The sequence below is a fragment of the Sceloporus undulatus genome, chromosome 1 (genome assembly GCF_019175285.1).
Source record: "Sceloporus undulatus isolate JIND9_A2432 ecotype Alabama chromosome 1, SceUnd_v1.1, whole genome shotgun sequence".
NCBI lineage: Eukaryota > Metazoa > Chordata > Lepidosauria > Squamata > Phrynosomatidae > Sceloporus > Sceloporus undulatus.
Window position 1 is genome coordinate 29,735,437 of NC_056522.1, and position 15,866 is coordinate 29,751,302.

Genomic DNA, 15,866 nt, shown 5'->3' on the forward strand with positions numbered 1-15,866 from the left:
CCTCCTTCATTTTAAAGAAATCTGTAATTAAAGGCTTCTAGTTTCTGATTTCTTCGATGTGTTTTTAGGTTTTCCACCACGTTCTGGTGACAAACTGCACCAATTTTTTCATGGTGGTATTTTTTTTAATCAATACTTCTAGAGTTGATGGGGGTGACTGAAAAAGGAGTCTTGGGGAGCATATATGATTCCTTGCTTCCATTGTATCCACCCTTGATTTAGATCATGGAAATTAAATTACCTAGACCCTCTTTAATAATAATAATAATAATAATGTTTATTTATATCTTCCCGCCTCTTCCAATTGGATTGAGGTGGGATCACAGTAGAGTTTAAAAAATACAATTAAAACGTTACAATATTATTACCATGCAAGTTAAAACCACAGTTAAAAACATAAAATCAACAATCATGGGGTCAGATGCTCTCATTCCATACAGAACAGTCTGTAATTCATAGAAGGTCATGTGGGTATGCACGTCGAAAAAGCTCTGTCTTAACCGCCTTCCTGAAAATTTCCAGGGATGTAACAAGGCAGATCTCCTCTAGGGGTCCATTCAATTTCTGAAACTTCAGGGCTCCAGAGCACCAAAGTAATGCCAAAAAAAAAAAAAAGGTTGGGAATTATTTTTAAAAAGGGGAGGGGGTGAGGGCAAGGGGAGGAGGGGACAGTGAGACCATTTGACTGCCAATCGCGCTACTGCCATGTGAATTACTCTCTGCACCCGTGGCATGGTGTGATTGGCATTTCATTCATGTGTTTCCCTCGTGAATGAAAAGACACAGATCAGGAATGGGGCAGCTATGGGAGGGAAGTGGCGTTGTGCGATCAGCATTGCCGATGCCACTTCCTTCCCATGGGAATCGTTGCTTAAAAGCCACGTGTGATAAAGATCCCTTTAAGCATACTCATTGACAGTTTTGATCATGCCCTTTTGCATTTGGCTCTTGCCATTGTATCAGTGCAGTCTCTTAAATGGAATTTGACCCTCAGACTTATCTCCCTTGGCCCATGTTTTGCCTTGCTTCTGACCCACTTTCTGCCTTCATATTTTTTGTTGAGTAATTAGAAATTAAGCACCAGGAAAACTGTTTTCATTATGATATATATTTCCTGAATAGGCATTGGCTATCAGATGTCTGCTGGATCAGACTGAAAGATTCCTTTAGTGTTGTATCTTGTTTCATAGTGTAACCAGTCAGATGCTTCCAGGAATCTCACAGGCCTTCACCTACTATTTCCCCAACTATTTGCATTTAGTGGTGTACTGCATCTGAGGATGGAGCTTTGATGTTATGTTTATCCCATTTCCCAAAGATGTCATGTAAAGTTTAACATACGGGAGGGGAGGAACAGATAAACTTTCACTCATCAAAATACACCCAGTGGAGGAGATGGCACGAAAGGCTACAATGGGGGAGGTAGTACCAACAGAAATTCACCTGCCTCCCTCAATATTGCTCCACTCATTATTGCTATTTTGAAATGGGTCTCCTCATTCGTTACCCTCTACTAATGCTGCGGTTTTCCAGTTTAATACTTACAGTGATTTGTTTCAGTTGCTCTATTTTTTCAGGGAGTTAAATTTACTGTGTTGAAAATCAACTGTATAGGATGATGTCATTTTAAAGAATCACTGAACTGAACAGTCACAGTATTGTTTCATAATTCAAGCTAGGAATGTGCATATTTTTACAGTGGGGCCTTGGTATTCACTGGAGTTTGGTTCCAGGTTCCTCCCCACCATGAATGCCAAAATCTATGAATGCTCAAGTCCTATTATATACAGTGGAGTAGTAAAGTGGTGTCCCTTATTTATAATGGCAAAATCAACGTTTGTTTTTTGGAATTTTTATTGGAATATTTTCAAGCCATGGATGATTGATTCCATGGCTACAAAGGGCTTGGCTGTATTGTATATTTGATTATTACAAGCAAGCTAATGACATTCAAGCATACCTTTTAGGACTCCAGGTTAGCTATGGGTGGGAGGGGGAGAGAAATGTTTAACTAATTCTAAGTCTTATCTAATTCATAGACAACCATTAAAAAGAATTAAGAAACGTGTAAATTGCATTTGCATTCTTTGTAGCTGCTTCTGTATGAAGCAGAATTTATTTTATGTACTCATATGTTCAAGTAAAGTTGCATCATCCAAGTTATATACTGTATATAATTTTGAAACAGTTTATTACGAGCCTTTCAAGAAGTAAAATCAATTTACTCCATAAGATTAGAAGTACTGTTAGGAGAGGGTAATTTAATAATCAGAATTTAGATTTTGCCACATTTGGACTGTAACATGTATTAGCATGTTATCAGTGGCTGCATCTGCACTGGAGAAATAATCTAGTTTGACATGACTTTAACAGCCATGACTCAGTGTTGTAGAATTCTGGGAATTGTAGGTTGTTGTGGCACCACAGTTCTCTGACAGAGAAAGCTAAATGTGTCACAAAACTACAATTCCCAGAATTCCATAGTATTGAGAAATGGCAGTTAAAGTGATGTCAAATGGGATTATTTCTACAGTGCAGCTATTGTTGACACGTAAGGAAAACCATATGTTGGCATTGTATTAAATTACAGTTGATCAACTTGAATGGTCAATTGATTTTTCATATATTAACAGTATTACCATTTGACTGCCCTTTGTTTGACTACATCAAAGCATCCCACAAATGTTCTTATATAGATGGTAGTTTGCCTATTCTGTATTATATTAAGCTTTCATTTCTTAGCAAAGCAGGGCAGGTTGCCTCCTAAGCCTAGAGCAGTTAGAGAAAGCTGCAAAATGAGTTTGAGTTCAGACATTTTATAAATATAAATAAGAAGCACCACAAAATTAAAAGTTTTGTCTATTAAGTTATGTCTCTTGTTGATTTAATATCCGTTTACTAAAATACAATGTTTCAAATATATGTGTAGACTATTACTAAGTAAGGCTGCATCTGCACTGCCGAAATAATCCAGTATGACACCACTTTCACTGCCATGGGTCAGTGCTATGGAATTCCAGGAACTGTAGTTTTGCGAGACATTTAGCCTTCTCTGTGAGAGAGCTCTGGTGCCCCAACAAACTACAATTCCCAAAATTCCATAGCACTGAGCCTTGGCAATTAAAGTGGTATCAAGCTGGATTAATTCTGCAGTGCAGATGGCCTCCAAGTGAAGAAAACCTAAGGTGACAAGACAGGTTGGAGGTATGGTCCCAGTGTGAGAATAGATGTGAATGCACAGATGCTTGTTTTCATCATATGAACACTATAGAGCAGCGATTCTCAACCTGTGGGTCACGGCCCCTTTGGAGAGGGGGGTCGAATGACCCTTTCACAGGGGTCACTTAAGACCATCAGAAAATAGATATTTTTAATTACAGTTATTACGTAGCAATGAAAATAATTTTATGTTTGGGGGTCACCACAACATGAGGAACTGTATTAAAGAGTCACAGCATTAGGAAGGTTGAGAACCACTGTTATAGAAAGATGCCTACCAGATTTAGCAAAGTTGGAGTAGAGCCAAAAATTCAGAAATCTATTATATTTTGGCCATCTTCCTTCTGCTAGTCCTGGATTCCTTTTGAAAAATTTATATGGATTCTTTTCAGTGCAATAGAAGTGTGTGCTAAAGCTGTCTTTACATCATTTTCTCCTGTAGGACTGCTATTGGTAAATATGATTAAATGTGGCTGAAACCACTTTTGCTTTGTTTCAGTACTCTAACTGAAACTAACCAGGGGCTTCTGAATGCTTAGGTACACAATCTTGTATAGTGGGGAGCAAAGCTAGCTAAGCAAGGAGAGCAAAGTTGTGTGTTCAGGTGTAAGTAGTTACCTAGGATCCCAAAGTGTGGTTTGTGGCTGATTGAATAAATATCGTACAGGGTACCTCTATAAATTTTAATTCAGCTAACAAAACAATTAGCACCCTGGCCTAAAGGCTGCTTTAACATATAGGAGATCAAAAGGAATAATCTGCATTCAACAGATAATAACTAGCTACTCTAGGCATAAGCTTGACTTGACTAAAATATATACAAAGAGAAAGTTTGTTAGTAAGTCACAGTGAGAATAAAAGGGCAGCTGCTAGCACAAGGTTATAAATGGAACACTTATATCAGTTACTAAATGATTTCATGGAAGAAGTAGGTTTTGGAGTAGGTTTGAAGGAGATTATTGTGCATCTTCTGCAACCCACAATTCACAGAGAGTATCATGGCACAAGGCAGAAACATGGGACCTGACAGGAGGTAAATTTTATTTTAGATGCTAAAAGGTTTTGCTGTGGTTATGATTTCATTGAAAAAATAAATCTTAAGGGCAAGCACACATCTTGATTTATGTTTCCTTTTCCTATTTAATGTTCAGTAAACTAGGAAACTGTTTTTTCCCTTCCTAATTTAAAGCTGTGTTCATTTCTAGTGGTTCCTCCATGTAAGGTCACCATTTCAGTTATCCAACGTTTGATGAAAAAACGCCAATCTCAGTTTCAGGATGGTCTTGTTAGTGTTTGTAGAAAATGTGCTGATGCAGCCTGGATGGTACAACTGAAAGAAGACACTGTTATTTTTCAGGAGTCAAGGAAAAGCTTACCCTGATCGACAAAAACACATTTCTTCATTTTCCCAGTATACTGAGCAAATATGAATCTTATTTACACATCCATCAACAGGTTGTCATTTTATTTAAGTTGATAGTTTAAATGGGCATTTAGAAGACATAACTCCTTTGAAAAACACTGCTCTGCAAAACGATCCCTGAAGCTTTTAGTTTTGAGTGGTTAAATGACATGATTTTGGGTTGTTTCAGACATGAAATATGATTGAAAATTAGGAATAGGGCCTTGCAGGGTTTTATAACCTTCCTATCATACATGCATTCCTGTCATCCCCTTTTAACTAGATTTGGTGTTATATGAAAGGATTACTAAAATTAAATAAACTCCTAGGCCGGTTACAAACTGGCAGTTGGGACGTCCTCTGGACGTCCCATTTTAAAAAAGGGGTGTCTGTTATAGACGCCCCTGAGTCTAGTACGGACTGTGTCCGTACAAGATGGCGGCACCCCTTCCACATGGGCGCCGCCATCTTTACGTACTGGACGCATAGCGTCCAGACGTGTTGCGGCGCCTATGACGTCGCGAATGCACCAGCGGCGCCTCGCGACATCATGGAGGTGCCGCAAAAAGAAGCTCCGAAATGGAGCTTCTTTTTTGCTCCGCGCGGTTTGGCTGCTGCGGCTCCCATGCGGAGCAAACAGCGCCGGCAGGGGACCGCCGCAAAGCGGCGGTTTGTATCCCGCCCTAGCTTCTTATAAAAGCCTAAAGAGCAGGTAGAGCTGTTCTTTTTAACAGAGTAGTAATACTGATGAAATAGCAGCACCTTTGGTATAGAAGAGGTAAGCAAGACCTAATGAGGACATATCTTCTTCACGTTGCCCTGAAGAACACCTAGGTATGGGATAGAGTTCCAAAAACCTTCCTTACAATGCATTATGTTGTGTTTAGTTTTGTACTCACTCTACAAACCTATCATTTTTATTAATTGATATAATTTGCTTGACCTAAACATGTGCCTTGTTCTTATAGATTGTTTCTGCCACATCATTTCTTGAGCACTCTTAAAACTTGTGTACTATTAGATGAGGGTAGAGTGGGGTTTTAGTCAATGCCAAAAATGTAGTCAGAAAATTGGTTCTGGAAATTTTCTTAGCTGTCATGATCAATACTGTTAGTCCTAGAATAGAGTAGAATAGCAATGTTTGAATCAGTCCCCTGACCTTTTTTAAGGGATATAATCTAAGATGCTTCGGTCTGGAGAGGGAGGAATGGTGGCAAGGAGCACTGATGGCCAGTATTGCAGCCACCAGGTTGTGAGTTCGATCCCAGGGCTCCAGGGTTGATTCAGTCTTGCATCCTTCCATAGGTCACTAAAATGAGTACCCAGCTTGTTGGGGGCAATTAGCTTACATATTGTAAACCACTTTGAGACTACTTAGTTCAGTATGAAGCAGTATAGAAATGTAAATGCTATTGCTATTGCAGGGGGCAGACTGCAGAAACTACTTTCTTTGTTACTGTTTTTCTGTTCTGTGTCTTTTCTCTAATGGGTTGGAAAGCTTTAGAATGTGGAAGGTTTTGAGCAGACAAACAGCAAGGAGGGAAAGAATTATTAGTACAAGTAATCCCAAATAACTGTTGACTAGTTCCTGAAATAATTCATTTAATACAAATGATCCATGCAGGGTGTCTCTCTTGGTAAATATAGCACATTTTGTTTCCGTTGTGTGATATAAGGCTGGCTTTATAATTTTTCATGTTACAGAAAATGAATGCTGGTGAAAAGGAGGCAATCTGTTCAATAAAGTGTGTTGTACTGGAGGACACAAAACAGTGATAAAGGATATAGCTTCAGACTTAAACCCAGAGCCAATAAACTCTTTCTGTACAAGTTGTAGAGAGTCATTCTGCAGGTGGTTTGGTTCTTTTCCCCGTCTGTTATTTTTGAGCAAAGCCAAAAGCTGAAGAACTGGATATTTGGAAAATATTATTACAGCAGTCTGCTTTTTTTTTAACGTAGGTCTTTCACTTGCTGCAGCCCTACTTGGACTCCAAACAGAAGGCTAATTCAGGCTTTCTTCAAGGCTTGAGCAACATCATCACTTGTATTGAAGCCAAGCTGTGGTTGGCTAAGAGGTATGTTAAAAAACTAAACTTATCACAGGTTGATAACAGATGATAGCATTGACATTTTTGTATTGGACTAAAGACATAATGAAGAATGTTGTTTCAGTCAGCAAACCCTCCCCTTTTTTTGCTCTTTCCCCCTAAATGTATGATACAGTCATGAACTTTGCTGTTTTTAAATACTTCTCTTCTGTTGCCATGTCACATAGTCGGTTCCTATTTATATGAATGAAGATGCGTATTTTTAAAATGTTCAAACACAAAAGGAAATTTCTTTTTCAAAAGTTAGAGTGGAGGTGGCATTCCAGTACTTGGAAAAGCCAAATAGACTGAAAAGAAATGATTGCTGTGGCAAAAACACAGCTAACAAATTCACCAGTTTTACAGGGCAATCCTACAGGCACTGACCTGTCAGAAAGCCCCTTTGAACTCAGTAAAACATTATTATGAGTAGGCACATGGTAGCAAAGAGGTTTCACTTTCCAAGAGGCTTAGAAAATCTCCACACTCAGCAAATGTTTGTAGCTCACCTAACTAACTGATTTAGCTGGAAGGTGTAGAATACATTGAAATATTATATTGATTTGAGAGTCATATTCAAGAGGTGGAGTTAGTCACTTGTGACATCTATGAATACAAATTGGACCACTATTTAATATTTACTTGATCATTTTAAATCCAAGAGTAGAAAAGTCCTGCCTAATCAGAGGCTGGAGTCATGCGACCCTCCCAATGTTGTTGGACTGATGCTGTTATTGATAAGGAATTCTGGGAGTTGCAGTCCAACAATATCTAGAGTGCTGCATGACTCCCATTGCTGAAATAAAGAGTAGCTTTATGGATGAAAAAGGGAGGAAATATCATGATTTAACTGGGTTTCCTGGTTTATATTATCATATTTGTAGGCTTAATAAACCTAGAGATTCATGAGCCTTTTGCCAATGTATGCAGCCCTTTGGCTGTTTCTTTTGCAGTGTGCCAGAATAACATGGAGACATCTATAGTTAACCATATTTTTAGTTAAGCTGATTTTAAACAGTATGATTACCAGCTTCAGAACAAGCCAAGATCCATAGCCATAGATCCAAACTGTTCAGTAAGTATCATTTTTAAATTGGGTAGAATGAGAAGTTACAGCTAATAGTTACAGGCAGGAACACTAGTTTGTATCTTGGTTTGATAAAACAAGTTTTGTTATGATTCTCTGAATACTGTCAATATTGTTAGTATTGTAGTCAATACTATTAGTATTATAACAGAGTTGGGGTTGTTTCAATAAGAGAAATATAACAATTCTTATCTGAAATGATTTTTTAAACTTCTGTTATGTAACTCAAGATAATATGTAGCTAAGAATGGTAGTCTGTATTCTTTTTATACCTAGTATCCACCTTTAGTCCAGCCATCTTTTTCATTTATGAGAAAAACACAACTGTTCTGCACAGGACAAGATATTTTTGAGGGGCAAATATCAGTAGGCAAAATAATTCCAGGAAGTTTTTTGTGGGTTTTTTGGGCTATGTGACCATGTTCTAGAAGAGTTTCTTCCTGATGTTTCACCAGCCTCTGTGGCTGGCATTTTTCCACAAAAAAACTATGGATGCCAGCCATGAAAGCCTTCGACTTCACAATCCCAAGAAGGTTTGACTTACTGTACTCTTTAGAGAGAACATTACATCTTAAATGTTCCATTTGAATTTTGTTACTAAAGAAAAGAAAATATTCAGTTCACCCAAATGTTTTTCTTGAATGTAATTTAACAAAATATGTTCAATATACACAGTAAAAAAAACCCCTTCTGATTAAATAATTTTGAAAACAGGGAAAGATAAAACTCAGTAAGTTATATCACATGTATATCAAAACTTATGAGGCATATCAATAGTTACTTCTCATGGGTTGGATCCTAGGGGCTGTACACACAGGCCAAAAGGCCCCCCAACCTGTTGTTGTCCTGTTTAAATGGCACAGGCCAACAGCACCAGACTTGTCATTGGCCTGCTGCTCCCAGTCTAAACTGTCATAGCCAGTTGTGAGGAACAACCTGGGACTGGGGATACTGGTTGCCATTCTGGCAGCCTCAGCCTGATCCCAGCCCAGCTGGCCCTTCATCTCATTTGGAAAAAAACACACATCTGTTTGCAGTGGAGATTCCCAGAGCTTGCAAGTGTTTTGACAACAACTTGCTGAGGAAGCTTAGGTAGAGATTCTACACTGAGCAGGGTATTGGACTCAGTGGTCCATGAGGTCCCTTCCAACTCTGATGATTCCTTGTTGGAGAAAATGGAGCCACCTCCATTTTCTATTGCCATTGTTCCATTTATTTTTTCTTTTCTTTTCCTGTTTACTGCCCCTGGGGAGGGATTTCCTTTTCCCCATCAACATCCCACCTGCCTTTGGCATAACCTGGGTCAGTGTACCCATGAAAATGACACATGCTTCTTTGACCACAATCCTTAACAGAAGATGTTAAGCTTATGGCTTCACTTGGCATTTAATTTAATCAAGCCCAGTTTTTCCAGCTTTACAGTCCATCAACATCATGGAACAATGAAACGTGACACGAACAAGGCTGATTTGTCTACACCCACAAAGCACCCCTCTAATTGGTATAAACTGGAATGGGTTTATTTTTAAGTTAAAGTATAGCTTTCGAAATGGGTACATGCTTTTAAGCATCTGCATGAATAATAGAACCTCTTTTTTGCTACCTGTATCTTAATATTGGTGCAAAAGGCAATTATTTTCCTGACATTTATAGTCTCTTACCTTTTCTTCCCTCTCTTTATCCACCTCATTTTTACCTTCTTGAAATAGTGGTTGAACTGTGTTTTTATATGTGTTTGTCCTGAGGGCTTAGTCTGGCATTTATACCATGTGCAGTTTTCTTAAGGCACAGTTGCCAAAATTAGCCCACTTAATTGTATTGGTACCCAATTTCCTTCTACTTCTTTTATGTAGTTTCTCCCTTCGTAGCATTTACCTTTTTGAAATGGCAGGGGGAGAAGATTTGGCTTTACTGGACCATATTTTCTTTTAGAAGATTACAGTTCCCCACTGTTTTGGCTGACATGGTACCATATTCAAGGGAAATGTTGCAGGCTCTAGGAGGGAGAAGGAACTTGTGTTAAGAAAGTGAGGTCCTTTAAGAACAGAGTTGTGCTGGCAGACCCCCACCCCAAAGGGAATAGAATTAATGTCTGGATACATTTGTTTAGTTGACAGCTATGCAGATGAGTAGAATTTATGAAGAACACCAATTTAGTAAGAATGTGGTCTCTAATACCATTCACTGTTTGAGGGTCATCTTTGTCTGCTACCCCATGAGGTGTGGGTGATTTTCCATTGTCAAGATAAAATCAAACAGATATGGCCCAGTTTTTCTAAGCAGCAGGGCTCCCTTTTGCAGTCAAGTGTGTATGTAAAGACGAAAAAAGAAGAGCATTAAAATACTTCCAAAACCAGTTTTGTAGGCACCACCGCACTAAAATTACGACTTCCTATGGGCATGGCACTTAACGATGTGCATCTTTTCTCAGAGCAAATATTTGCATTCATTTTATAATCTGCTCTTGTTTTGCTTTTCAGTATTTCATTTTCCTGGCTAGCACAGTTACAATCCCTTAAGTAAAAGAGTATGCAGCATACTCGTGAAATGGTGGTCCCACACTGTTCTTATACAGTCCACATTAAAATGCTAATAAAGTACTTGCTTTATATTACAAATAATATATTAAAATGTTTTAAGATATGGATCACATTTACACTAAGATTAAAAGTAGTCTTAAACAGCATAAATTTTTTAAACAAACCAGGCCTTCCTGGTTTTAGTTTTCAAAATACCTTTAGTTTGAGTCCTTCTTAAAAATATGTAACAGTATTTAAAAATTACTTTTATATTATTCTTATTTGTGGGGAGAACAGGTCATTCATTTTACTGTGATTAAATTGTATTATATTATCTGCTACAAAGATAATTTTACAGAAAGAGTTCTATGAAAGTGTGTCTTTGCTTTACTTTCAAGTGTCAAAATAATGAGAATGTACTGATATTATTTTGCAACATCATTCATACTTTCCCCCACCACACACAGTTCACTAAACACAGAATGTTCAAAGAAACCAAAATGAAATAATAAACTAAAATTAAATTAAATATTGCACACATTGTTGTACCTCAAACACTATATGGTGGGCCCTTGGTATTCGCTAGGGTTTGATTCCAGAACACCCTATGGATATCAAAATCAACGGATGTTAAAGTCCCATTATATATAGTGGCATTGTAAAATGGTATCACTTATATAAAAAGGCAAAATCAAGGTTTGCTTTTTGGAATGTACTGTATATATTTTTTGAATATTTTCAAGCCATACATATGGTTTAATCCATGGGTACAGAGGGCCAACTGTACTATAATTTGGTTTGTATTTGTCAGTGTATAAGTGACATACAGATATAGGTCCTTGCATCTGGACTGGAGGAAGGGGATTTCCTTGGCTATTGTTTTGTCCATAGCATCACCACCAGAAAGTGCTGCATGCATAGACAGAGGGGAAAGGGAATCCCTGAAAAGCAGATGAAAATTGTACACACACACACACACACACACACACACACACACACACACACACTTGCCTAACCTTTATAAAGACTAGTCATCAGGCAGAATGAAATTGAAGCTCAATAGTAACAGATAAGTCAGACCCAATATCTGTCTTCCACTGGTAGAAGCACTTTGTCCATGATATATTGACATTTAGTAGCATACATAGTTGAGACTGTAAGTGGTTTGCATTTACCCACAACAGTGTTGGCAGAAAGTGGAGGAAATGTTTAATTCAGATTGTAGATACGAATATTGCCTCCTTCTATGTGTATTTGCCTTCAAGTTGCGTGTTGGTTTATGGCAACCCCATGAATTTCATAGGGTTTTCTTAGGCAAGGAATACTCAGAGGTGGTTTTGCCAGTTTCTTCCCCTGAAATATAAAAGAGGAATTTTTTTTAGAGCTAATTGCTTTACATTTGAAAATCCTGAAAGTAAAAATTGGATATACATTACATTTGTTTAAAAATAGAATTTGAAAGTACATCAGCTATCTGAGGATTAAAATGCACATGCAAAATCGCAGCTGTGTGTAATGAAAGATCATGTAGTCAATTCACAGCAAGGATCTTTCCTTAAATAAATATATAGCAACATAGGAAGGACTAAATAGTGCAGTTATTAATATGCATGAATTCTGCATCTACTGATTCAACTTTCCATGGCTTGAAAATATTTTTTTTAAATAAAATAAAATCCAAAAAGCAAACCTTGATTTTGTCATTTCATATAAGGGACATCATTTTACTATGGCCTGTTACAGACAGCCAAAATAAAGCTGCCTCGAGTCACAGTGGAGGTATGGTGTTTCAATGATGCATGCATCCTAAGAGTCCAGAAGTCGCACCAAAGCCACACTCCAGCCCTAAGGACTGGAGCGTGACTTTGGTGTGGCTTCTGGACTCTTAGGATGCATGCATCATTAAAACACCATACCTCGAAGCAGCTTTATTTTGGCTGTCTGTAACAGGCCTATGTCATTGTAGATAATGGGATTGGGCATCCATGCATTTTGTATCCAAAGGCAGACGTGAAACCAAACTCCAGTGGATACCAAAGTCCCACTGTTGTAGGATGAGTTCAGACAATTTTTGTACAACTATTTTTCCTTTTATAAATTGTAGGTGAGAGAATTATGTACCAATCATAAATATAGTTATCTGTAAATTAAAATTTAAAAATATGTTTATGAAATAAGCTTATTAATAAACCATAACCTTTACCTCAGGGTAAAATAACCCTGGATTTGCATAGAGTTTCTAAGAAACTTCATTGCAAAAGTGCACTGTTTAGACAGTTCCCCCCCCCCCCACTCCTTACCCTTCCAGTGGATGATCCATCTGAGAAGCCTCTCCTCCAGTCACTTTCCTGATGCAGAAATGGGGTGGCTGGCCCCCAGGCACTCCGTTTCCACATCAGACAGGCGACTGGGGGAGTGGCCCCTGGAAAGGTAAGGAGTTGTCCTGGGTTGATGTGGTGAATGGATATGTGAACACCTGCTGTTCCCCGCACTAACCCAGGGACTAACCAAGGTGATCATCAGGGGCAGAATAGCAGGGGCTCAACCCGTGCTATCCTGCCTCTTCTGCTCAGGCTCTCTGTGGATTTCACAAAGAGCCCCAAATGTTCCTGAACAAAGAAACTGCACATACCATTCTGGCTACCTGCATTTCTGAATCTACTGGAATGTTTTCTTTTCTGGGATGCACTTGCAGATGTGTGTGTGTGGAACAGTCTTGCTAGGTGCAAAAATAGACTAAAGAACTAAGAAATTGTTATGATAATTTAATGTTAGCATTAACTTTGGGTAAAAGACAATAAAATTAGAAATAGAAGCTTCCAAATGAAAGCCTGGGAAATTGCCTGTTACATATGCCTAGTAAACATTCTAAAATCCATTCAACAACTTCCATTTCAATAAGTATAAATGAGGTTCCACTTTACCTTAATATAACTAAACATACTCATTAAAAGGTGATTTTCTGATACAGTTTGTGATTGATTGAATTGGTAGAACTTTAGATGCTGTATCAGTGGTTTTAAAGCATGGTTTAAAATATAAATACTGTCATTGACTTGGTTTCTAGGCAAAACCCTTGTTTGGTGACTAGAGCAACATATATTGATGTCCTTGTCTTGCTGAATAATTATCTTGGAAAATCCAGAATGAAAGGTAAGTTTGAGTTAATGTATCACTTTCCTACCAGTGAGTGAATGTGGAGATCTGTATTTTGGCTGGTGGAATATGTTTCATTAGATATAGCATTCTTAAACTTTGTTAAAGAATCGAAGTTGGAGAAAGGAGCTATATGGAGACAAAACAAAGACAATATCATGTTAATGGTCTTGTGGCTAATTGTTATCAGGTCGGCTTTGATTTATGACCAGTCCTATAAATGATTGATCTCCCAAGATACCATGTCATCAGCAGCTCTGCTTATACCCTACAAACCCAAGGCTGTAACTTCCTTGATTGAGTCTGTCCAGCTGTAATAGAGTCTCTTATGTTTTCTACACAAAACTAAGCATATTGACCTTTATGAGTTATGCTGCCTCATGATATGGTCAAGTGCCATTGTTTCTTCTATCAGTGCCAGAGTAAGACTTAGAGGTTCAGGATGAAAAATTCCACTTCTAAGTACAAATATTTTGAAATATTTCTCATACAGAATGTTTGAAAATCAGATTTTAAAATATTTTTCTTCTGTTGCTTACAGCCAAATATATTTAAACGTTGCAAATAATTATTTAGGGCATAGTCTTCTAATCTCTGCTGAACTCACTGCTATTCCATTCTGTACCACAGGGATGGATAATTGCAGTGGGTCTAGTGGGGCAAGCCTGTTCTTCCAGTTCAGGAAATGCACACAGTGCCAAAAATGCCAAAAACCCCAACTGTTTATGAACCTAAAAGAAGTGGTAGAAGTCCACATCTGGTTTTTAAAAAATCAGTTTTATTTCATATTCAAACAGTATGTGGGGTGGTGGTGGCTGCAGCCAATGTAAAAGGTGGAATTGCCTCTCCCAGAAGCTTCCATGTAAGGAAATTAATCCACTCTGAAGACCAGAAAGAAGACAGTTCAAGGAGTCTGGAAGAGTTGGTGGGGGCTGAAAAAGGGGCATTTGGGAGCTATATGCAAATCCAGGGTTGCTATTTGCCCTCCACTGCTCTCCTGAGACTGAGTAATATTTATGTATACTGTATATATTTTTAATGTAATGTTCTTCCTGCCTTCACACCTATTGATGTCCTTTATGGTTAGCATAATCTGCCACTACTCCAGGCTTTAAAGCACTGCTACCGAAAGTGGTGGTCCCCAGACCTATGATGGTCCTTGGTGAGTTTAAGGGAAAGAAACAGTTGTAGCCACTGGGCACAACTGTGGTGCTGGCCTCCAGCACATGGGGAGAGGGATCACCATGCTCCACATCAGATATCATGAGAAGCTGCTGCTTCAAAGGATCACTACGATTGGAATAGGGAAGCCTATTTTTATTAAACTATGATAAAAGAATCCACTGTAGCCAACAAACAACTATAGGAAAGAGAGTATGATCAAAAGCCATTGCACAAAAGTATGCATAGAAATGGCTGAGCTTTACTTAATGCTAAATAGTTGTTTACAAAGGTATAAAATAAATTAGAGTACTTGTTATACAAAACCTTGCCAAATCAGTCTCTTTAGAATAACATTTTATCCTAATCTTACCATAGATGTATGGAGAACCTTTAGGAAAAGGGAACATAATTTATGTTGTATTGCATCATTTATTTATAAATATTCAAAAGTCATATATATTAAGTTTTCCAGTACACAAACATATAATGGTTAAAAGTAATGAACAGTGTTCTTATCTAAGTCAAATATATTTTCAGTTTGTCATTAATTATTCATGGTTCTTAATTTGACTTTCTGCCAGATGTAATAAATATATGTCAGTTCTGTTTCTGTTTTATCTCAACCCCAAATATCTTTCAATGACCTGTTGTTGAAAACAGTGGTGACATTTTTGAATTGTTTGTTTAAATGATATGTTCTAGTTGTAGATCATTTTAATAATGAATTTGTAGTACTTGCTTTCAAAGAAGTTAAATGTTACTTAAATAATCATTCCTGTGGGCTGTCATGAAGATTAGGAATAGTTAAGTAGTAGGGGCCATGAAAAATAGTTTTGAAAGTGGTGTGTGCTATTAATTGAGCAAGACAAAACTGATCAAGTTTGTGAGAAAGACATCAGATTGAGCATTTCAGTTCATGGTAGCAGGAAAAACCCACTATAGATGAGCTTGTACATCATGGTAGAATCATAGAATCATAGAATCATAGAGTTGTTAGAGACCGCAAGGGCCATCCAGTCCAACCCCCTGCCATGCAGGAAATCCAAATCAAAGCATCCCCAACAGATGGCCATCCAGCCTCTGCTTAAAGACCTCCAAGGAAGGAGACTCCACTACACTCCGGGGGAGTTTGTTCCACTGTCGAACAGCCCTTACTGTCATGAAGTTCTTCCTAATGTTGAGGTGGAATCTCTTTTCCTGTAGCTTGCATCCATTTTTCCGGGTCCTGTTCT

General features: G+C 38.0%; 1 protein-coding gene across 3 annotated transcripts in view; it reads left to right on the forward strand.

Annotated features, from left to right (window-relative positions):
- THADA (THADA armadillo repeat containing) overlaps positions 1 to 15,866 on the forward strand; it is a 207,324-nt gene that overhangs the window by 131,878 nt on the left and 59,580 nt on the right. For all 3 annotated transcript variants that reach the window (XM_042474414.1, XM_042474421.1, XM_042474430.1), the window contains 2 exons: positions 6,581 to 6,696; positions 13,382 to 13,467. In XM_042474414.1, the coding sequence (XP_042330348.1) occupies positions 6,581 to 6,696; positions 13,382 to 13,467 (202 nt within the window). The remainder of the gene's footprint in view (positions 1 to 6,580; positions 6,697 to 13,381; positions 13,468 to 15,866) is intronic.